Here is a 25,004-nt window from a genome sequence, read left to right on the forward strand (position 1 = left end):
ACAAAAGCAAAATTAAATATTTTTTTAATTATGAAATAGCTTAAATATACAGAAAGATACAGAGAATAAAACCCCACAACCAGCTTTATTATTTTAGAAGAATTGGCCATGATTGCTTATTTTTTCAACAAATGATTTCTCATTTTTCTCCCTCTCCAGAGGTCATCACAACTTGATGATTATTTCCATGAATGTTATTACACTATTTTCATATGGTATTCAGCCATGAAAAAATACATAATTTTGATTTGCATGTTTTCAAACTTTATATAAATAAGTGGAACCACATCATACAAAATACCCCCTAGTTCAGTTTCAGTACTGTTTCTCAGATGTATCCATGTTGATAGAAGTATCTCTAGTTCCTTCATTTCAACTTCAAGCCTAACATTTAAACCCCAATGATTCTTTTTGATTGCCTAAAACTTTTCATTTCTACACTGAAATGGGTCTTCATGTACATCTTCCTGAACACGAGAGGCTCTGTAGAGGTTTTAGTTGAATTTCTGGGTCAAAGAGTATTCATATCTTCAACTTTACTAGACACTGACAAATTCTTTTTTAAAAAAACTACAGTAAGTCCCCTACACAGGAATGAGTTCTGTTCCAAGAGAATGTTTGTAAGTCCAGTTTTTCCAAGTCTGACTAAGTTAGCCTGGGTACCCAACTGACACAATTGGCTATATAGAACTCTACTGTAATAGCTTTCCCTGGAGATGGGAATGAATGGCAACCCACTCCAGTATTCTTGCCTCGAGAATTCTGTGGACTTTTCACACAAATAATACATAAAAAGCAAAAAATAAACACATTTTAAATCTTATAGTACAGTACCTTGAAAAGTACAGTAGTACAGTAAAACAGCTGGCATACAGGGGCTGGCATCAAGGGAACAGGCAAGAATTACTGACTGGAGGAGGGAAATAGGATATGATAGAGCTGAAGGATTGTCAGCAATAGAAGATATCAGCTATATCACTACCTGCTTTTATGCTTGCTTCTGGACATCCTGGACTTTTAAATAAAGATACTGTACTACTGGGCTCTATACTGTGAAGTACACAAAAGCACAGCTACTTACAGAGGGTGGACGCATGTCACAAGTTACGCCAGACATGTGAACTAACTTACGTGACTAGACATGTGAATGCACATACACATCTTTGAAAGCTTGCAACTTCGTTTGTATGTAGTGGACTTACTGTATTTTCAACTGCATTGTATCATGATTTCTATTGCTCCACATCTTTCCAGTAATTCGTACTGTGATGCCTTTGAAATAGTTCATTGTGATTTTGTTTCCCTCACTGCCATGATGTATATTGTCAATTCTTTTACTACTCCCAAATCCATTCTTTCTCTACTGGTATTTAAATCATCTTTATCATATGCAAATTTTCTACAAATAGATTAGATTCAATAATTTTATTGGTGTTTTTTAGAATTCACACTTCATAGATTAATTTTAAAAGTCTTAAGATTTGGTGTGAAATTAAGGGCAAAAAGGCCTATTGAGGAATTTTGTTGGAATTGCAGTGAATTTGTTAACCAGAAATAATGGATCTTTATTGTCTTGAGTCTCTCCAGCCTAGGCTACATAATACCCTTTATTATTCTTCAGTTTTCTGGACCTAGAAAATCTATTGTTTTAACTCCTTGAGGATCTGGTCTTTGTATCGATCATGTTGTCTCCTCATGTCTAAATCAGTGTGTGGCAAACAGCAGCTACTCAATATTCACTGAATGAATGAAACTGTGTATATATATATATATATATGTGTGTGTGTGTGTGTGTGTGTTTGTGGTTTGTAATTTTCTTCTCTCAATCCCCTTTTGATTTGTTTTATAATCACCTGATAAAAATTTATAAACTTTGCATTTTTTTCTGTAGTATGAAACAATTTAGATAAAATCACCTAGACTAACCCATACTATTACTTGGGACTGATGTCTTTTTATGCTGCAGTATGAATTTCTTGAGGTTTTGGAGTTAACTGCAATACTCTCTGTGCTTGATCTAAATAGATCAAGGTTCTCAGTGAACCTTCATTTTCTTTAATTAGTTTATCTAATTCTCTTTAGAAACCTCCTAAAACCAGCTGTGTTATATAGTTCTATTACTTGCCTATAGTAAAAACACTCCTACTTATATTCTAAAGTTTTTAGGTTGTCCCAGTTGTGACCTGCTGCTTTTCATGGATGTTCTTCTTTGTCTACTAAGGAATCTTGTTTTAGCTGTAAGGATTAAATGAGTTAATATATGTTGAGTATGTAGAATAGTGCCTGGTGCATAGTAGGCACTCGATAATGTTAGCTATTATTATTTAATTGAAGATTTGCTATATTTGATGCACTAGGTGAAGTACTTTGCATGCAAATTTCTTACTTAATATGCACCAATCTACAACAGACAATTTCATTTAATACTCATATTTCTACACTACAGTATCCTTTATTATCCGTATTTTAAGAATTAAAGAAAACCCTGAGTTGCAGATAAGTCAAGCAAATTACTCAAATTCACACAAAGCCAGAATAGTAGAGAGCTATGATTTTCCAGAATCTAAGCTCTTAGTCCTGGTAAGTGCCTAGATCTGAGAGAGAAACAGATAAAATAAGGCTGAAAGGTATATAGGAACTAGTTAATGAAGCTCCTCATAGACAGTTTTAAAGACTGTAGATGTTAAAGAACAACAGCAAGGCAGTGATGTATTATTAAACTTGAAAATGATCATTTTGCGTGCATGGTGGGAAATGAATTTAAGGGGACCAAAAGTTAATACAGGAAGATCTGTTAGAAAGCTATAGAGTGATCCTCATGATTGGTCAACAGAAACTAATAGAATTCTATAGCTGAAACTACCATTTAGTAGTCACTTTTGAAAATCTAGATGCCCATTAGAAATATCTTGGAAATTTTTAAAAAACACAAATGCCCAGGTATTACTTTTTTCACCCAAACTCCAGATGTGATTCTAATGAGCAGCCATGTTTAAGAACAACTGGACTATATGATGATCTTTTATATCTAGTTTCACTTTTTCTATTTCATATTCACTTCTCCTATTTCATTTACTTGGTTTTCCAATCTCTGTCTCATTTTTTGTTCTTTCTCAAGCCTTTATCAAGTGTAGTAGAAAAGCTTTTGTAAACATACATACATACATATATATATAATATGTATAATATATATTTTAGAAAATATGAATTTTTGCTTAGCTAAAAAATTTATGACATTTTGGCTCCACTTGTTTGACTAAGTATGAATAGAATGCTAGATTTCTAATTTATATTCACTCAAAACTTTGATATAGTTCCATTTATTCTGGCATCTAGTATTACTGCTAAAAGTCTAGAAAGATTATTTTAGTGATTTTTTAAAAAGTTTTTTGAATGATGCTTGAAACTTCAATTCCAAGAATATAAAGAAATACTATGTTGTTAAGAAAACAACCAACCAAAAAGAAATTAACATGTGATACAGTAACTAAAGTATAGATGTGGTTCAAATTTCACAAAATCTTATACTAGAGCCCATTATTAGTCTTCATATCTTACTCAAGATTCCACATTGTATTTAGTTGCATTGAGTATGAAAGAAATTCTGATAAATTCTCTTTTCATTTTTATTCTGTTACAAATATTTTCTAATTTTCCTTATTATGGTTTCTTAGATACATCCATCATTTAAAAATGGCCATTTAATTTCCAAATACATGGGTTTTTTAAAGTATCCTTGATATTAATTTCTAATTTTGATATTAATTTCTCATTTACATGCTTTCTTCTCTGCAATCACCCTCTGTGTTTTTCTAATCTTTTAACTTCATTGAGGCTTTTGATGGCTAAGTCAAAGATCTCTCTTTGTAAATGTCACATTACACTTGAAAATGTGTAGGTTATTTTCTTTTCTTTTTTTGTGTAGGTTATTTTCAAATATCTTTTGATATTGATTCCTAACATAATTCCACAGTGATAAGAGAACAGACTCTGTATGATTTCAAAACTTTTAGACCATGGAACTTTTGCACCTCATTTTACATCCCTGGATATGTTACAGAGTCTCTTGGTTTGTAGTCTATGGGAACTTCAATAGAACTTGTATCCTACTGTTGTGTGAAAATTATATGAATCTTAATTATGTTGAATTGGTTCATAGTGCTTTTCTATTCTACTATATCCTTCTACTTTTCTGCCTATTCATTCTATTAATTTTTGAGAGTTTGATATTGAAACTCCAACTAAAAATCTTAATTTATCTACTTAAAAAAATAATTGTAATATATAGTGGAACTATATAACTTTGTTTTGTATTTTCCAAGTCTCCTGTAAATGTGTTATCATACTTTCATAATTTAAAAAATTTAAAAAAAAAGAGAGCTATAGAGTGATCCATGTGAGATGAGTCTTAAACTAGGATGGCAGTATTAGAGATGCAGAGAGTATAAATTCCAAAAGTATTTATGAAATAGTCTACAGGACTTGGTGATTGACTGGATTGGGTGGTGAGAGTGACTCCCCAAGATGGATTCTCTGATGATGAGCAAGGTGTGCATGCTGCCTGAAAGTTTTCTTGCATTCCTTACATTCATAGGGTCTCTCTCCAGTATGAATTCTCTGGTGTTGGGCAAGGGATCCACAGTAACTAAAAGCCTTTCCACAAACATTACATTCATAAGGCTTCTCTCCAGTATGAACTCTCTGATGTTGAGTAAGGGATGAATCATTGCTAAAAGCCTTCCCACATTTAATACATTCGTAGGGTTTCTCTCCAGTATGAACTCTCTGATGTTGAGCAAGGTAGGCAATCTGGCTGAATGCTTTCCTACATTGCTGACATTTATAAGGTTTTTCTCCAGTATGAATTCTCTGATGTTGAGCAAGGTGTGAATTCTGGCTGAAAGCCTTCCCACATTCCTTACATTCATAGGGTCTCTCTCCAGTATGTATTCTCTGATGTACAGTAAGGTATGCACGAAGGCTAAATGCTTTCCCGCAGACATTACATTCATAAGGTTTCTCACCAGTATGAACTCTCTGGTGTTGAGCAATAGATGATCTATTGCTAAATGCTTTCCCACATTCAATACATTCATAGGGTTTCTCTCCAGTATGGACTCTCTGATGTTGAGCAAGGTAAGCAAACTGGCTGAAGGCTTTCCTACACACCTTGCATTCATAAGGTTTTTCTCCAGTATGAACTCTCAGGTGTTGAACGAGGTGTGCATTCTGACTGAAGGCTTTCCTACATTCCTTACACTCATAAGGTTTTTCTCCAGTATGAATCCTCTGATGTTGAACAAGATTTGATCTCTGGCTGAATGCTTTCCCACATTCTACACATTTATAGGGTTTCTCTCCAGTATGAATTCTTTGATGAAGAGTAAGGGATGAGCTCTGGCTGAAAACTTTTTCACAGTCATTACATTTCAAAAGTTTCTTCTCTGTATAGATACTCTTGGGCTTAATGGCAACTAATTTTTTTTTAAAGCTTTTATGTGTGTTATGTTTATGTATTTTCTCCTCTTTGGGGATTATCTGATGTGTATGAAGTAGTGTGTTGGGATGGAAACTTCTCCAAGTTTTGTTATATTCTTGTACTCTTTCATCAACAGGGGCTTCTTCATGAGTGATTGTCTCTTCCTTGAAACATGCTTTCTGATTCATTGGTTGCCCTTCAAGATAGCCCTCACATTTCCATTCTTCTTTCAAACTGGAGTACTCAAGGCCATAGCTTGTAAGTTTTTCTATTACCTTCTGAGATGATTGTGGTTCATAAATGTCCTGCTTTGGGGTTAATTCTTCAGTCTCACACATAGATTCCCAACCTGAAAAATAATAATAATAAAAAATTCTCCTCTATTAAGTACAAGGAAGTACATTTATAAAAGTGCATCCTAAAGTGTGTGAATTTAACAGCAAATAAGACCCACAAGAACACTGGTTTTTGTAGTTCTGAAGAGTGCCAAAACAATAACTGAAAATAAGTCATGGAGTAACTGGAGGAGGAGAGTGGAGAAGACTCTTGAGAGTCCCCTGGACTGCAAAGAGGTCAAACCAGTCAGTCCTAAAGGAAATCAACCCTGAATATTCATTGGAAAGACTGATACTGAAGCTCCAATACGTTGGCCATCTGATGTGAGAGCTGACTCACTGGAAAAGACCCTGATACTGGGAAAGGTTAAGGGCATGAGAAGGGGGCAACAGAGGATGAGATGGTTGGATGGCATCACTGACTCAATGGACATGAGTTTGAGCAAACTCCAGGAGACAATGAAGGACAGGGAAGTCTGATGTGCTGTTGTCCATGGTGTCACAAAGAGTTGGACACGACTGGATGGCTGAACCACAACAACAAACTCGAGGAGGAATGATTAGAATTATAAGGAAATCAATACAGTAAATCATAGGTCAAAAAGGATTTGTGTAGGTGGTTGGACCTGGTTATAATTTTATGCATGTATGAATAATACAGGAACTGAAATAATCTCTACTCTTACAGTTACTTCTTTCAAGAACATTCATTGATCCTTGTGCCAGGTACAAGTTTTGAAAGAAATGAAGATCCTTACCTTCATGGATCTTACATTCTTACATTCTTGGGGAGACCAGAAATAAATGCTAAATAAAGTAAATTTTATTGTATGTTAGAAGGTACTGAGTGCTATGGAAAAAGAAAAGCAGGATAAGAGAGATCAGGAGTGATGGTGAAGTCAAAGGAGGGAATCATTAATAAGTTAACACTGAAGCAAAGAATTGAAGGAAGTGAAAATGTTAGTCACTTAGATATTCAGAGAAAGAACATTCTGGACAGAAGAAACAGCCTAAAAGCAAAGGCATGTTTGGTTTTTCTGAAGAATAACAAGAAGGTCAATGTGGCTAGAGAGGGCTGAGATGAAGTCAGAGGTAAAGGATAATTAGATTATTTAAGCTTTATAGGCTTCCTAAGGAACTTGGCTTTTACTCTGAGTGAGATGGAGAGCCACTGAAGTGGTATGAATACAGAAGTGACATCTAGTTACAGTTTAATGAAATTATTCCAACATAAAGGTATTCAGGAAAAGAGGAGAAACCAAAAGATATTAAGAAGGGCAAATGTAAGCAAAAAACAAATCAGAGGTGATAACATTAATACCACATGATATTAAAGGTTATAATAAAAATCAACTTGTTCAATGATTTATACTGAAAAAGAATAAAATACACTTTCACAGTAACATACACAGTTTGGAATATATTATTAAGAAATGACACAAAGGGAATTCTCTGGCTGTCTAGGGGTTAGGATTCCATGCTTTCACTGTGGAGGGTCAGGTTCAATCCCTGGTCAGGGAACTACAATCTTGGAAACCACACACAGCAGATAAGAAGAAGAAAGAAATGTCATGAAAATAATTAATAAAACAATGGCTAATAACAGTAACCATTAATAAGAATTATCTTTCTTTATATATAAAGTATACATTGGGACTCACAAAACACCACATAGATAAATAAAAGGCACATAATAGAATATAGAAGCTATATGGGAAAGTATTATACTATTTATACTTCTTTTTCAAATAAGAATATTATCTTGCAATTTTAGAATCAATTTTAAAAAGCAATAGAAGAAAGCATAAGGAAAAAACTTTACAATTCTAATAAGGGACAACCCCCTAAAAACTGAATAAATGGAGAAGATGCACACCTTGCTTTTTATATATGAGAAACCAACATGGTAAAGCTACAAAGTCTTATTAAATTTACTTATTATGTTCATTCAATTACAGTCAGAGCCTACTGTGATCTCTTAAAAGAACTGTGCAATAAAGAATGTGGCAGGCCTTTGTCCCTGTTTCCCAAGAGGTAACCTTTAAGTCATCTGAACTCCTGGAAGGAGGTCTTTGTTATTCATGGTGAGCCTCTTGGACCACTCCTGATAGTTAACACTAATAAGGTGACTCACGATGACTCCTTAGGCAGTTCTTGCTAAGGAGATGACTCAGGCTGGAGGCAAACCATGTTGGAAAGACCAACCGTATGATCAGAGGGTTGGAGCTTTGAGCCACCATATCAGTCTGACTTTTGGGAAAGGAAGAAAGGCTTGGAGACTGAGTCACCTTGGGTAATGATTCACTCAGTCATGCCTACATACTGAAACAAAACAAAACTAACCTCCCCCTGCCGCCCCACCCCCCCAAAACACAAAAAACTCTGGATACTGAAGCTCAAGAGAGCTTCCCTGGCTGGTAATATTCTTTTGAAAACTGAGATGCCTGATGGGCCCTTATGACAACTGAAACCTTACATTTGCAACTCTCCCAGCCTTCCACCTTTGGTGCCTCTCCTTTTGGCTAATTCTGATATGCAGTCTTTGTTACAGTAAAAGTGTAATCATAATAATATGCTTGAGTTCTGTGAGTCATTCTAGTGAATTATCAAACCTGAGGGTGACTATAGGCATTCTCAAATGTGCAGCCAGCTGGTCAGAAATGAGGGTGGCCCCAAGGATGACCCAACTTGCAGCTGGTGTCTGAAATAAGCACAATCTTATGGAATGCTGTCCTTTCAGATTTTACAGTTTGGCAAACTCATTGCAAGAATTTTTTTCTTTTTTTGAGGAAATTCCCTGGTGGTCCAGAGGTTAGCACTTAACACTTTCACTATCATGGGCCTGGGTTCAATCCCTGGTCGGGGAACTAAGATGCTGTGAGCCAAACAGTATGACCAAAACAAAAATATTGTGATTTTTTAAAAAAATTCTTTTTAATTCTAAAGTACACCAAAAAAATACATAAATCTAGGATAGACTATATGTTAGCCCATAAAATAATCTTAATAAATTTTCAAAGATTTAAATCATACTAAGTATCTTTTTTAATCATAATGGACTGAAACTATAAATCAGTAGCAACATAAAAACTGGAAAATCCACAAATACATGGAAATTAAACAGCACACATTTATACAACCAGTGGGTCAAAGAAGAAATCACAGAGGAATTTAAAAATAGCTTACAACAAATGAAAATAAAAATGCAACATACCAAAATTTATGGGATGCATCAGAAATAGTTATAGCTGTGAAGTTTTACATCACAAAAGAAGAAAAATATCAAATAAATATTAACAAACTAGAAAAAGAGCAAACTAAACCAAATGTAGAAGAAAAAATAACAAAGATTCAAGCAGAGATAAACCAAACAGAAAATTTAAAAAGCAATAGAAAGAATTAAACCAAGAGTTTGTTTTTCAGTAAGATCAACAAAACTGATGAACCTTTAAAAAAGAGCAATTCAACTGAAGTCAGAAATTACTCCAGTCAGAGCAATTAGGCAAGAGAAGCAAATAAAAAGCACTGAAATTAGAAATGAGGAAATAAAATTATTTCCGTTTTTAGACAACATGATCTTACACACAGACATTCTTAAGACTCCACAAAAGAAAAACAGTTTTTACAACAAACTCAGCACAGAATCAGAATACAAAGTCAACACACACCAATCAGTTGCATTTCTATACATTAACAATGAACAATCTGAAAAGAAAATTAAGAAAACAACTCCATTTACCACAGCAACAGAAAGAATAAAATACTTCAGAATTAATCAAGGTGAAAGACTTATACAATGAAAACTATAAAACACTGGTGAAAGAAATTAAAAGATAACTGTAAATAAATTGAGACATCCTGTGTTCATGGATTAGAAGTTAACATTGTTAAGATGTCCACACTACCCAAAGCTATCTACAGATTCAATGCAATACCTATCAAAATCCCAGTGATTTCTCCAGAAATAGAAAAATCAATCCTAAAATTCATATGTAATCTTAATGGACTCTGAATAGTCAAAAGAATCTTGAAAAAGAGTTGGAGGTGTCACACTTCCTGATTTCAAAACATATTACAAAGCTACAGTACACAAAACACTGTGATATGACATAAAGATATATAATATGTACATATATATACACACACACCAATGGAATAGCAAATAGACAGCTCAGAAATAAATCCTTATATATATTGTCAAATGATTTTTGATGAGCGTGCCAAGACCTTTCCATGGGGAAAAGGACAGGCTTTTCAATAAATGATGCTAGAAAAATTAAATATCCACATGCAAAACAAAGAAGTTGTTATACCACACATAAAAATTAACTCAAAATGGATAAAAGACTTAACCGAGAACTTAAAACTAAAATACTCTTAGAAGGAAACATAGGGAAAAATCTTCATGACATTATATTTAGCAATGATTTATTGGTTATGATACCAAAAGTATAGGTAATAAAAGAAAAAAGTAGACAAATTGAACTTCATGAAAATTAAATAAAGGACACAATCAACAGAGTGAAAGGCAACCCAAAGAGATTATGGGAGAAAATATTTGCCAATTATGTATCTGAAAAGAGGTTAATATTCAGAATACATAAAGAACTGCTAAACTCAACAATAACACAATTAGATTATGAGACTGGACAAAAAAATGTTTAGCGATATACTGTTCACTAAAGAAACAGAGAGAGTAAAGGAGTGAAGAAAACTACACTAAAGAAATAGTAACAAAAGCAGGCCTTTATAAAGTTCTATCAAGCTAAATAGTAAAGGGAAGAATCATCACTAAAGAGTAATAATAATAATAAATAAATAAATAAATAAAGAGTAATAATAATAATAGAAGAATTCACCAAAAGATAATCTTTCTGGGATTACCAGAAAGATAATCCCCAAAACATATTATAAAACACTTTCATAATACTGCTCAAGGAGACTTCTTTAAAAAATCAGTAGACTCAGAATTGACCAGCACAATTAAATAAGCTTAATCCAATGAACATATATCAAATGCTGTACTACACAGGCAGCAGACACTTTCCAGAACACATAGTTTATCAAACTTTACTCCCTAGACATAAAATAGGCTTCAAAGTACTTCAAAGTATCCTCCACCTGCAATGTAGTTAAAACAAAACTTAAATTTGGAACTTAAAGCTTCTAAATAATTCATGGTCAAGAAAAAAAAAATCAGTGGAAATTAGAAAATGCTAAGATATACCTGATAACAAAAATACTACATATCAAAACATGTGGACTATATTCCTAACATAGTCTTAAATGCTTAGAAAAGAGAAAGCCTCAAAAACACTGAATTATCTAAGTTTAAAAGCTAAAAAAAAAAGATTTCCCTGGTTGTATAGTGGATTTGAATCTCCCTTGCCAATACAGAGGACATGGGTTTGATCCCTGGTCCAGAAAGATTCTGCATACCTTGGAACAACTAAGCCTGTGTGCCACAACTACTGAGCCAGTGCTCTAGAGCCTGTGAGCTGCAACTACCAAGCCCACAAACCACAACTACTGAAGCCAGTGCGTTCTAAGGCCCACAAGCCCCAGCACTGAGCCCGCACACTCTGACTACTGAGCCTGTGTGCCTAGAGCCTGTGCTCCGCAACAAGAGAAGCCACCACAGCAAGGAGCCTATACACAAAAATGAAGAGTAGCCCCCACTCAGCCCAATCAGAAAAAGGCTGCACACAGCAACAAAGGCTGAGCACAACCAAAAATAAAATAAAACAAAGTTTTTATAAATATTTTAAAAGAAAGAAAATAGCATAAAAATGTAGGAGGAATAAAACAGAGAACTACCTGACAAAAATCTAAAGATAAATTAGAGATAATCAGTGAGGTAAAAAATGTCTGAAAACATTAATAAGTTGAAAGATTTGTTTCTCTTTAGAAGGAAAAATAGGTCATGATTACATATACTGCTGCTGCTGCTGCTAAGTTGCTTCAGTCGTGTCTGACATGTGCAACCCCATAGACGGCACTGGAATGGGTTGCCGTTTCCTTCTCCAAGGCATGAAAGTGAAAAGTGAAAGTGAATTTGCTCAGTCGTGTCCAACTCAGAGACCCCATGGACTGCAGCCACCAGGCTCCTCCATCCATGGCATTTTCCAGGCAAGAGGACTGCAGCGGGGTGCCACTGCCTTCTCCAATGGTTACATATACTACCAACTTTAGATAAGAGAAAATAATAACTTTAGTAAATTTGAAAACTTACATGAGAAGTATAAATCTTTAGAAAAATACCATAACTCCACAACTATAGGAGAAATAAAACATAGATTCTTATAACAGAAATTATTAAATTCTTTTCATACATAAAAAATACCAGGCCAACATGAACAAAGTTCTACCAGACATCCAAAAACAAACATTTATTTTACTCAAAATCTTCTAAGGAAGAAAAAGATTTTATGATATTAGGACAACTTTGATTCTAAGATCTGACGAGGAGTACACAAAAGGAAAATTGAAGGCCAACCTCACTGACAAACACAGATGCAAAAAACCTAAAGAAAATATTGGCAGATAGCAACTAGCTATGAATGGAAACGATAAAGATAGGTCTGTCTTAGGAATACAAGATGGGTTCAACATTAAAAATATAATTCACTACATAAGAAAGAAAACATCATCTAATCACCTACAGATATAGAAAAACATTTATTGAAATTCAAAAGCTTTCTACAATCAAAACTCTTAACAAATGGTAATGAAAGGGTATCTACCAGAAACCTTTAAACATCAGAATTATTAATAACAAAATATTACAGCACTTCCTAGGTGGCGCAGTGGTAAAGAACCTGCCTGCCAATGCAGGAGACGTGGGTTCAATCCCTGGGTTGGGAAGATCCCCTGGAGGACAGCGTGGCAACCTACTCCAGTATTCTTGCCTGGAGAATCCCCATGGACAGAGGAGCCTCGTGGGCTTATAATTCATAAGGTCGCAAAGAGTCGGACACAACTGAAGTGACTTAGCATATACAAAGCACTTCAGTTGAGACCAGAAATTGATAAAAATACCTGCCATCACTACTTTGATTCATACTGTATTGGTGATCTAAGGATAATAGAAAAAAGAAATTAAGGATTAAGAATTTAAAGTGAAGAAACTGCCATTATTCTCAGACATACCCACCCACAGAAAAAGAAAAGGAAATCTAAAAATACTAATAGTAATGTGAGTTTTCCAATGTTGCTAGATATAAGGTCAAAATATAAAAGTTAACTTTATTTCTGTGTATGAGCAACAAACTGAAAACACAGAGAACGTTTAACACAGAACAAAATTTAAATGTCTAGAAATTAATCTAATAGAAGATGTGTGTAGCCTTTATAGAGAAAATTATAAAACACATTGAAAGAATTTAAAAATCTAAGTAAATGGGAAAATAAACTATGTTTACAAATGGAAAAAAAAATCAGTATGTAGAATAAATAAAATTTAAACCAAAACCCAATAGCTTTTTGTTGTTTTCTGGTGGAAACTGACAAGCTGACCTAAACTTCAGTTAGATGTCCAAAGGGCAAATTCTGAAGAACAATAAAGGTACAGGGCTTTACTCTAACAAATATTCAGTTTTTACATTAAAATATTTTTTTAAGATAGTGTGGTACTTTCAAGAGAGAGGGGACATACGTATACCTATGGCTGATTCACACTGATATATGGCAGAAACCAACACAATACTATAAAGCAATTATCCTCCAATTAAAAATATATAAATTAAAAAAAAATAGTGTGGTACTGGCGAAAGGAAACAGAATCAATGGAATGCAACAGAGGTCAAAATCAGATTCATAAATATACTATTAGGTTGGCCAAAAAGTTCATTTGGGTTTTCTGTAGCATCTTACTAAAAATCCAAACGAAAATTTTGGCCAACCCAATATAACCTGATATATTAAGAGGGAACATTCAGGACAATAAGCAAAGAAAGCTCACTTCTTCAGTAAATGTCTAGGACACTTGATTTTCCATAGGAGTAGAAATTAAATACTTCAATCTCAAAAATCAATTTTTGGACTGTGGCACTAAATGTAAAGATTCTTTAGAGGACAGTTTGAGAATACCCATATGACTTCAGAATACAGAAAGGTTTCTTAAAATATCAAAAATCATAGGCTACACAAATCAAAACTACAATGAGATATCATCTCATACCTGTCAGAATGGTCATCATTAAAAAGACCAGAAATAACAAATGATGGTGAGAATGTGAAGAAAATGGAACCCTCCTACACTGTTGGTAGGGATGTAAATTGGTACAGCCACTGTGGAAAACAGTACAGAGGTTCCTCAGAAAACTAAATATGATCAGAAAACTACCATACGATCTAGTAATTCCATTTCTGGGTATATATCCAAAGAAAATGAAAACATTAATTCAAAAAGATACAAGCACCTCAGTGTTCATAGCAGCATTGTTTACAACAGCCTAACTGTTCATTAACAGATGAATGGATAAAGATATGACATACTGGGAGTGTAAGATTTGTCTTTCACTACCATAGGCCCAGGTTTGAACCCTGATTGGGGAACTAAGATCCCACCAGTTGCATAGTGTGGCCCAATAAATAAATAAAAGCAATAAGGATATATTGTATAGCACAGGGAGGACAGCCAATATTTTATAATAACTTTAAATGAAGTATAATCTATAAAAATACTGAATCACTATGTCGTATACCTGAAATATATGTACATCAACAATACCTCATAAAAATATATATATCTCTAAAACTGAACAAAGGACTGAGCAGGCACTTAACAGAAGAGGAAATCAAAATAGCCTTTTATAAATATAAAAAGATGCCAAATATTTTTTAGTAATCAAGGAAATTCAGATGACAAGTATAAGTAAATATTTCACATATGTCAAATTTGCAAAAAATTTTAAATTTGTTAATTCTCAGTATGGAGCAGTGAATTCTCTCACACACAGCTATCAGCAACGTCAGTTAGTACAAATAATCTGGAAAGTAAAGTCGCATTATGCAGTAAATTCCTGGCTATATTCTCGACATGAACTCCAGCATATGTGCACCATCAGTCACATGTAATAAGGTTCATAGCAGTAACATTTATAATAACAGAAGACTGAAACAATTCAAATGCCCTTTAGTGGATAAATTATGATTTTCACAGTGGAATATATTACATTTCACCAAGAAAAAAATTCAATGAAAAATAGTGACTAAAATCAATACAGAAGAATCGGAGAAAAATAATTTTGAGTTGAAAAAGTCAGAATTACCAGCACAATGTATTTCCATTTTCATAAGAAATTGAAAATATACAAATATAAATATTTTGCTTAGGGATATATATGGCAAAACTACAAAGAAAAGTCAAGAAATGATAAGCAAAGTTGTAGGATAATGGTTACCCTAGTGAGGGGTAGGGATGGGCCAAAGGTAGGGAGCGATACTTCACTAAGAAGGGACCCTCAAAGGCCTAAAATGGCACTGATAATCTTCTATTTCTTAAGTTAAGAAATAGGTTCATTTTTTGTTATGTTATTACTTAAACTACATATTTAGGCTAATATATATTTATGTGTGTGTAATTTATATTTAATAATAGTAATTAATAAAATTTAGCCATGTCTTCTTTGACACAACAGTTCCACATCAAAATTTTTTCTTAGAAATCTGAACAAGAACATAAAAGTTTGGGGAGAGGTAGTTGAGATGGGGGTGGAATGAGATGGGGAGTAGTATTGACAGAGATGTTTACAGGGACCCTAATTTTCTTCTGAACTTTAGTCTTCCATTTTACCTGAATGCATCCTATGTTTGTATGAAAATCCTTCCTATACCACAAAGCTAAACTCTTAACCTCTTCTCTCTTAAATTTTTCACCTCTTCTCTCTTAAATGTTTTCTAGTTTCTAACCTGTGTTTTTGTTAAAGACTATCTTCTCAATTAACCAGATTCCTCTCTCACCTCTCTCTGAGTTTCCTTTATATCAGCTTTCTTTTTATATATGCTGTTTACAGCTATATTGTATTTCTTCTTCAAGCCTATAAATTATTTGATTTTTTACATTTTTGTATAACACCTTAGCATCTTGCAAGTACCCTGTTTAAAGTACAAATTCAATAATCTTGATTAAAAGAATGAATGAACTGACCATTAAGAGAAAAATGAGGCATTACTACTATTATAATACTAGTAGCTAACAGCTTTTGAACTTACAATATGAGATAGGAACTGCTGAAAGTACTTTAAAAATATTATCCTAGTTTACAGATGAGAAAACAAAAGCACAGAGAGATTAAGCAACTGATTAAGTCAGTTGCTCAAATTTTCACTTCATGTAGGTGTCAGGGTATGAACTTGTTACTTTAGTTACAGCTGTGCATAGAGCTCAAAAGATCATCAGATTAAGAAAATATTCTTTTTTTTTTTCCTTTGGATGTTGAAAGCTTTATTTTGAAATTTCAGGCAGACAGAATATGGAGGGCCAGACACAGGGCTGAGGGAGGCTTGTGTACCTGAGCTTGGTAAAGACTGGAAGAGGGGACTTCCCTTGTGGTCCAGTGGTTAAGAATCTGCATTCCAATTCAATGGATGCAAAGATTCCATAGGCTGCGACCACTACTGGGCCCCCAAGCTCTTGGGCCCAAGCTCTGAAACAAGAGAAACCCACATACCACAAGGAGGAGCCTGTGCACTGCAACAAGAGAAGCTCTTGAGCCGAAACTAGAGAAAGCATGTGTGCTGCAAAAGGACCCAGCTCAGCCAAAACTAAAACAAAGCAGAACAAAAAGGCTGGAAGATGCTTATGAAACTAGAAAAGTAAGGGGACTCAGAAAAGAGGGGGTAAAGTGGGCAAGGAGAGACAGTTCAGACTATCAGCTTTCGGAGAACAACCTCAAAGGACTCAAGTTTCTACTAAGACCTAGAACATTTGAGAGGAACATGCCAACAACAGAGTGAAGAGGTGCTACCTTTGAGTCAAGCTGGGCTGTACCCTGCAAAGGTTTTTTGCCTGCCTATTTCCTCTTTACTCACCTGAGTACAAGTCTTTTGTCATCTCTCTCTTCGACATCCAGGGCTCCTTCCCTTGTTCCAACAATAATATCACACTTGGTTTAGAAAAGCAAAGTCCTGTGTATATGAAAAGAAACCAAATTTGGTCATGCTGTAGATAACTGAGAACTCACATCCAATTATTTGATCACTGGGGAAGAGGGAGCTTAAAGTAAGCCAGAGAAAAATGTGATGAGGACATGCATACAATGGACAGGGAAGCTGAAACTTCCAACACAGATTAATAACAGACCCATTCACTGCCAATTCACAAATATTAACCTGTTACTTTGGCACAGGCAGCAGACATTCAACCAAGCACTACAGATGCTAACCCCCAAAATCACAATGATACTCTATGAGTAGAAGCTCAGTTTTACAAAAGACATTCTTACCCAGTGATACCAAGATCCTGTAGTTCTCCAACATCACATTACTGTACAGATGCCTTTGAGAAGGATTTAGGCAATCCCACTCCTCTTGGGAGAAGTCTACAGCCACATCTCTGAAGGTCACCAACTCCTGAAATGAAATGAAATAACCTTATCTCTTCCCATACTCACCTCATTCATTCTGTCCCAGGCAAACGGGGCTCCCAGATACACCTTCAGATGTGCAGAATGTTCCCCCCAGGGCTTTTGTATTTCTCAGACCATTCTGTATAAAAACAGCAATGTTCTTATCCCAGTTCCCTATTCCCCTAACCCTGCTTATTTTTAACCATGGTACTTAATTATTCTGTTATTTATTGTCTGCTCCCCACCTCCACTAAACTATAAAGTCCATGAGAGCAGAGTATGTTTTTGTTTTGGTCACTGCTATATCCCAGCTACAGAATAGTATCTGGCACACATGAGGCTTATTCAAATATTTGCTGAATAAACTGAATTAATGAATGAATGTTTTGTAAAAGTCAAGAAGCTATAAGAGGATGTAAAATGAGACCATAAAGTGCTTACTGTATCTCCCAAAATTGTATTATACCAAGCAAAACAAATCATCAATTCCATTAAAATGCAAATACTTTAATCCAGAATACTTAAAATTTTGTGTAAAGAAATGAATCTTCCTGGAGAAAGAAATGGCAACCCACTCCAGTATTCTTGCCTGGAGAATCCCATGGACTGAGGAGCCTGGTGGGCTACAGTCCACCATAAAGAGTCGGATACCATCGGATACCACTGAGCAACTTCACTTTCACTTTCACCCTTCAGCTGAGAAGACTTTCAGCTCTTGTGTTTGCTATTGATTGTTTTCTTGAGTTCTCAAAGACCTGTGACCATATATTTTTTAAAGTTGCCTGTTTTCTAATTGCATCACTTTACACACTGTTGTCTAATAATATGTGGTATTTAGAATACCTTCTTAATTATTTTGAGCAGCCATTGCCTGCATTTTCTTAGCATCTCCTTGGTTTTCTTACATGAACTCCTCTGACAGGGAAATGCAGTTTTTTTGTTTGCCCTCTCTGCATACTGGACCATCTGAGTCAGTGTTCTAACTAATCCCTGATGGTCTCTGAGCTACTGTTCTACCAGACTCAGTAGTTATGTGCTTCAGGAATTTTTTGGTAGAATTGGTCCTATTAGGAGACTCTTGGTGTCACCTTTGTTATCTTAAAAGCTGGTCCCTTTGCTGAGGCTCTTAATTTTTTGAAAACTTGATGCTATTTCAGCTGAAAAAAATTGGCAAGACTATTTTAAAAATTGCGGGAAGCCATTTAAGAAATTGAAAAGTAATCACAAACAACATTGGGTAGTTGTGACTTTCAGTTCTGTATCAGTTGAATTTTTGTGCTCATTTCCCTGTGTACATGGTGGTTCTATTTTTCTCCAATAAAACTTTTTATTTAAAAAAAAAAGAAAAGAAATGAGTCTTCCATTATAATACTATTTTGGCCTACATGGGCTAAGCAAAGTTCTTAAAAACCTGGAGTTATGCTATGATTCAGCTGGATTCCAGGTTTCCATAATGTGACCATCTAATGAAAACTAATATACATACTGTGTTTGTGTGTGGGAGTACATACACACATGTAAATTATTTTCTGGGTTTTTTTTTACAAAATTAAAAGAGGTGAATCTGTCAAACCAAGAAGATTATTTTATTGGGCATTTTATTTAATTTTGTCATAGTTAAAAAAACTATCTACAAAATAAAGTTTGAACAAACGCTGGGAGATAGTGAAGGACAGAGAAGCTTGGTGTGCTGCAGCCCGTGGGGTCACAAAAAGTTGGACACAACTTAGCGACTGAGCAAGAAAATTAAGTATTCTTAAAGTGTTTTTCAACACTCAGTAACTTTTTTTTATGAAGTAGTTTGTGAATTTCTCCCTCTTTGACCGAGCAATAATATCCCTAATATATTGCAGAAATGTTCCTGTTTGGTTTGGTCATATACATGCTTCCAAAAATGTTTTCCTTAGCTTACATAGATATGTATAATAAGCACATAAATTTTTTATATATGATACACATATTCTTCACTGAGTCCTTCATTTATACAGTCAATGAAAATAATTACAGTGTCAATACAAGGAGCTTAAATTCTAACCTTCAAATATCTGACCACTAACAAAGAACCTCTGAAAATATTTGACCTCTAACCAAATACTTGGTTTCAAAATCCATTCATAATTATAATCAAACCCATCTGAAGAAACAGTTCCCTTGACCTTTTTGCCTTACAGACACATCATTCTCAGCAGAGAAGACAACTTCCCCTGAGGCCTTGTCATGTACTGACTGATTTATTTCTCACATCCCTTGTACTATAGCACGTGGAGCTGAGGTAAGTGACCTCTTAGCTCCTTATACCTGCTTTCAGACTACTGTCCACCCTCTTCCCTAAAATATACCTAGTTTTCCATCTCATGAAATCAGGCTGTAGCTGTGTATGATCCCTTCTTCTTTTAATTAACTACCAGTTTCTGGTAGATACCAATTCTCTGTCATTCCTTGAATACTTTAGTATCTTGTCTCATTGTCACTTTCTCCAATGCTACTCCCATTACACATAATCTTTGGTCACTTCAATATTCATATAAATAACCCTTCCAACAACCTGGTCTCTCAGTTCTCTGACCCCACCTTCTCCAATAAACTTGTCTTCCACACTTCTACAGTCACTTTCATGATCATGCCCTAGACCTTGTCATTATCAGTTAGTACCAAACCCCCCATAATCTCAGTTCTCCTACTCTCACTTTTATCTCCTATATTGCAATTTTTTCCCCCAGTACCCTAATCAGGATGGGCTTCCCAGTGGCGCTAGTGGTAAAGAACCCACCTGCCAATGCAGGAGACATAAGAGACATGGGTTCAAGCCCTGGGTTGGGAAGATCGCTTGGAGGAAGGCATAGTAATCCATTCCAGTATTCTTGCCGGGAGAATCCCATGGACAGAGTGAGAGGGTAACAGGCAGGAAGGCCAGGGTCTCCAAATGGAGGAAATAGGCTGCAAGTGCCAGTCATTTTTATCTCTCTTAAGCAGCAGGAGGAAACAAACTGGTGATATTTTTTTTTCCTTCTCTACACAAATTTAAAACAAGGTTTCTCTTAAAATGCTGTGTTGCCATGACACCTGGTTTCACCTGAAGCTAACTATTCTCAAACCTTGAGTTAACCAATACATTTTTTCTTATGGAAATGTTTGTCTTAAGCTATGTTAATGTACCCCAGACTCTGTCTTCAAGTTCAAATGGCTCAGAACCTACATGACAAACCTGTATGTTTTACTCAGATATTGTTCCCCTAATCTATGTAAACGAAACTATTTGTGTGGTAATCTGCCCTTCTACAAGATTCAAGTCAACCGTTTTATGGCCTGGGATGAATTATCTGGTGCCATTCTGAGTTTTAAGACATTCCTTTCTTTTCATTAACAGACTGCTAGTGACTATACAGGGATGGGGTCACACAGAGTCGGATATGACTGAAGTGACTTAGCAGTAGCAGTAGTGACTATATAACATCCAGCTGAAGACTAGCAGGTGGATACTCTTTCTGCCCCCTTCTGATGCCTATGTCAGAAGCTTTCTCTATCTCCTTTATACTTTAATAAAACTTTATTACACAAAAGCTCTGAGCGATCCAGCCTCGTCTCTGGCCCTGGATTGAATTCGTCTCCTCTGGAGGCCAAGAATCCCAGCGTCTTATCGTTCAGCAACAACCTTTCAAGAGGAGCCTGGTGGGCTATAGTCTATGGGGTCACAAAGAGTAGGACAGGACTGAAGTGACTTAACATGCATACCCTAATTAGGATCATTCTTTGACCCCACTAGAACCTACAAATCATTAATTTTACATTTTCACTGCTCTTCATTCCCACATACCCTCACATTCTAGACCAACCATTTGTTATAATCATACCCAGGCAAATATCCTCAACTTCTCTGCCCCCTTTTCACTTAACTATACTCATCTGGGCCACAGCCATCACTGAGCATACTTGGTTTCTGTACCCTGCACACCTTAATTTTTTTAGAGAAATCATTCTAATTGGTCTCATTTTAAATTCATGATCACTAACTTCAAGTGAACCACAATAATGCACTTCTATCTACCTACATGATATAATTCTCTAGTCCATTCATTTCCCCCACCCTCCCAAATGACCATTTAATACTTTCTTCCCTCTCCTCACATCGTCAATCCCTCCATCCTTACGTTCAGCTAAAAATCTTGCTTTGTTTCACTGGAAAAAAAGCAAAAGCCATTTTAAGAGGATTTCCACAAATTCCCACAACATCTACACATTTACTTGCATGTGGGCCATATACTCTCTCTTTTTTAAATCTCTCTCTTTTTAATCTTTATTGCATTTGTTACAATACTACTTCTGTTTTATGTGTTGGTTTTTTGGCCGCAAGGCATGTGGGATCTTAGCTCCCCAATCAGAGGTGCAATCCATACCCCCTGCATGGAAGGCAAAGTCTTAACCACTGGACTGCCAGGGAAGTTCCTGGCCCATATACTCTAACTTGATCCTATTACTGTAAATGAACAGCCCTCTTACCTAGCAAAGGTCAACCCTTCCATTTGTATCCTAGACGTCAAATCCTCTCAGCTACTCAAGCACAGTCTTCCAGCAATTCCCTCCTCTCTCCTCTTCATCTTCAATTTCCCTTTCTGCTGCATCTTTAAATCAGCCCGGACACATACCTGTCCTTAAAAAACCTTTTTGACTATAGTTTTTCCTCCAATTACCACCTATTTCTCTTCTTTCCTTACAGCTAAACTATGTGAAAGAGTTGTCTATACTTTTCTTTACTTCTCTCCCTGTCCTGAATGACATAATGTGATGTCTAACAGGAACACTGTGGCTGCTCTGTTGAGAACAGACTAAAGACAGTATGGGTGGAAGTAGAGGGACAAGTTAAGAGAGCATATAGCAATAATCCAGGTGAGGAATGATAGTTTACATCAGAATGGAAACTGGTGGTAGTAAAAAGAAGTCAGGTTCTGGATATATTTTGAAGGTAGGACAAACAATTTCCTGATGGAAGACTTTTAGCTTGAACATCTTAGATGGGAAGTGTGTAAGAAATTTCTAATTGGTTTTCCTGTTTCTATCCTCGTCCGATTCAGTTTTTTTTCAATAGCAGCCAGAGTGATCCTATTAAATAGGAATCAGATCATGCCATTCCTATGCTCCAAAACTTCCAATGGCTCATTTCACTCAGTTTGAGAAATCTGAATTTGAGGTATCCATTCCACAATCAAATGAAGATGCTGAGTGGATAGCTGGATACATGAGTCTGGATTTCTGGAGAGAGTTCTGGGCTGTATACAGTTTGGTAGTTGTTGGCATATAGATGGTATGTAAAGCCATAAGACAGGGTGCAATCAACAAAGGAATGAGTGCAGATAGAGCAGCAAAGAAGCCCTCTTAGTTAACAGGTACTTAGTAAAAAGTTTGTTGAATGAATGAACATCTGGATGGAGACTAGAATGAAGAAATTATTCTGTTTCTAGGGGAACAGCATTTTAGTCAGAGGGAACAGTAAGTGCAAGGCCATGAGTCCAGAATGTACTCAGTTCACTGCAAAGAAGTTAGCATGGCTGCAACTGAGTGAAATACAGAGTCAGAAAAATTATATGAGGTCACAGGGATAGCCAGGGACCAGATTATGTAGGGCCTTGTAGGTCAAGGCAAAGACTTCAGCATTTGTCCAGAATGAGGTGGGAATCCACTGGAGAGTTTTAAGAAGTGACATGATTGGTCACCCAGAAGTTTCAGCAGAAGGAAAATTAATGTCTGCCTGTCTTGAAAAAGGAGGAAAATATTTCAGGAAAGAGAAAACACCAACTCACCTGGTACATGGCTTTAAGAAGTCCAACAGCCATTCTTTAGTCCCCTTGACTCTTCTCCTGGGGAATGGCAGTATCCTTAGATGAGTGAGATGGGGAAGAGAACATGAGAAACTAAGCTTTCCTTGCAGCATCCACAATCATCAGCTGAGAATTTCTCTGCTTTTCATTCCTCTGTTGCACCCTTCGCTCCACTAGAAAGCATAATGGAGACCTAGGAATCTGCTTGCAAAGAATTTAACCTGTGCCCAAATCACTTCCTAATTCATTATTTTAACAAGAAATGTTCCAGATTTTACAATTAAAAACTCCAAGTGATGCAACCATTTGCATAAAGACACAGCTAATAAATAACAGTATCAAGATCAAATAAAGGTCTTTATGACTCCACTTTCCTTCTCCTCTCCAGTAGGTAAGTGATTCTGTCTCCCCACCACTGCGTGGTTTGGGAGATCTTAGTTTCCTGACCAGGGATTGAACCCTGGCCAAGGCAGTGAAAGCATGTAGTCCTAACCACAAGACCAACAGGGAATTCCTGGGTCAGCGGGTTCTGAAACCTGGTGGCACACTGGCATCACCTGGCCAGCTTTAATAGATATTGGTGGCAGAAGAGTCTCATCTGGTCCCCGTTCCTAAACACACACACACACACACACACACTCACAGATTCTTAAAAACTACAGCGCCAACCACCATCTTGCACAGATCACAGCAGCCATGGGTACCGGCAGTTTCACCGTCACCCTCATCCATAGCCCCTAGTCGCAAATACTGTGATGGTCTCACTCACACACTCCAGTCACAAAGAAGCCGAGGGCAGAGGAAAAAGAGAGGCAGAAACTATCCTTCTTCCTCAACTCAGTCTCACTCTCTGTGGCACCAACCATCGTTCACTCGCAGACACAAAGTCACATAGATATGATGTGTACAGGCACCGCGGGTGACAGGCTCACACACCGTAAGGTAACAACCACCGTCTCACACGAAGAGTCACACAGAAAGCCAGGGGGCCAACGTCCGGGTGACCCGCTTCCTTCCTACCTGCAGAACCGAACTGCCGGAAAACCAGGTCCCAGCCCGGAAGGCTCGCGTAACCTCTCCTCGGGCCCACCTCCCGGCCTGAATCGATGGAACCCAGCCTCCGCGGGCCCGGAAAGAGGCGACTCGGCCTCCGGAGGACACAAAGGGGCAACGGGCCCAGTGCTCGTGGGGGCCACTGGGAAATGTAGTCCTGACCAGAAGAAGCCTCGGCGCCCTGGAGTTCAACTGCCCCGGGAGTTTGTACCACCACCTTTTCTGCCCCAGCTTTTGCCAAGCGGACCTCTCCCTGGACTTGAAGGAGGAGCCTGGACGTCTCGATCGATTCCTCTCAGCTCTGAGGCTGGGTCCTCCACAGAGACTGCGTCGAGCGTCACCCTAAACGGTCGAGATTGAAGGGCGCAGGCATAAGGGATCGGTCCACGTCCTTAGCAACGCGTCAGAGAATTACAAACCGCTTGTTAGCCTCAGGGGCCGGGCCGGGCCGGGGGGAGCGAAGTGGGCGGGCTCTAGTGCACGCGCGCCTCCACAAAGTGCGTGAGGAGTGAGTTCCTCTATTTGAGCTGGGGAACCTGAAGAAAGTGTGAATGGGCAGTTGGGAATGGAATGCGCAGGTACGTTGTGCTTCACCCAGCCCCTCCTTCCCCAGGGCGTTCTTTCTCAGGGAATGGTTTACCTTGAAGACAGGAGTGGAGAGGTCAGGGTAGAGTGTCATCTTTTGCATATGATTCCTGAATTTGTGATTTAGTGATGGTGGATGTGAATGTGTCCCCTCTTCCTAAAGCGGCTC

The 25,004-nt window shown here is 36.8% G+C and overlaps 1 protein-coding gene across 3 annotated transcripts; it reads right to left on the reverse strand.

The window, feature by feature from the left end:
* On the reverse strand, window positions 1–24,647 carry ZNF570 (zinc finger protein 570). Of its 3 annotated transcripts, none has more exons than XM_020878175.2 (5): window positions 24,218–24,647; window positions 23,180–23,254; window positions 17,262–17,388; window positions 16,849–16,944; window positions 1–5,828 (listed from the first exon to the last, which is right to left on the reverse strand). In XM_020878175.2, the coding sequence occupies exons 2-5, from the start codon at window positions 23,210–23,212 to the stop codon at window positions 4,474–4,476; spliced, it is 1,611 nt and encodes a 536-aa protein (XP_020733834.2). In that variant the 5' UTR covers window positions 23,213–23,254; window positions 24,218–24,647; the 3' UTR covers window positions 1–4,473. The 3 variants fall into 3 exon arrangements, with proteins under 3 accessions (XP_020733834.2, XP_020733835.2, XP_070307071.1); XM_020878176.2 differs by having other exon boundaries at window positions 24,134–24,221; XM_070450970.1 differs by lacking the exon at window positions 24,218–24,647 and adding an exon at window positions 24,061–24,128.
* Between the last annotated feature and the right edge of the window lie 357 nt (window positions 24,648–25,004).

This window comes from Odocoileus virginianus, chromosome 20 (assembly GCF_023699985.2).
Source record: "Odocoileus virginianus isolate 20LAN1187 ecotype Illinois chromosome 20, Ovbor_1.2, whole genome shotgun sequence".
Lineage (NCBI taxonomy): Eukaryota > Metazoa > Chordata > Mammalia > Artiodactyla > Cervidae > Odocoileus > Odocoileus virginianus.

Coding starts and splice junctions, on each gene's coding strand:
- ZNF570 (XM_020878175.2), bottom strand. CDS start 23,212: ATGGCTGTTGGACTTCTTAAAGCCATGTACCAG. Junction 17,389..23,179: donor TTCTTAAAGCCATGTACCAG/GTGAGTTGGTGT, acceptor ATTTCATTTCAG/GAGTTGGTGACCTTCAGAGA. Junction 16,945..17,261: donor CAGGATCTTGGTATCACTGG/GTAAGAATGTCT, acceptor TCATATACACAG/GACTTTGCTTTTCTAAACCA.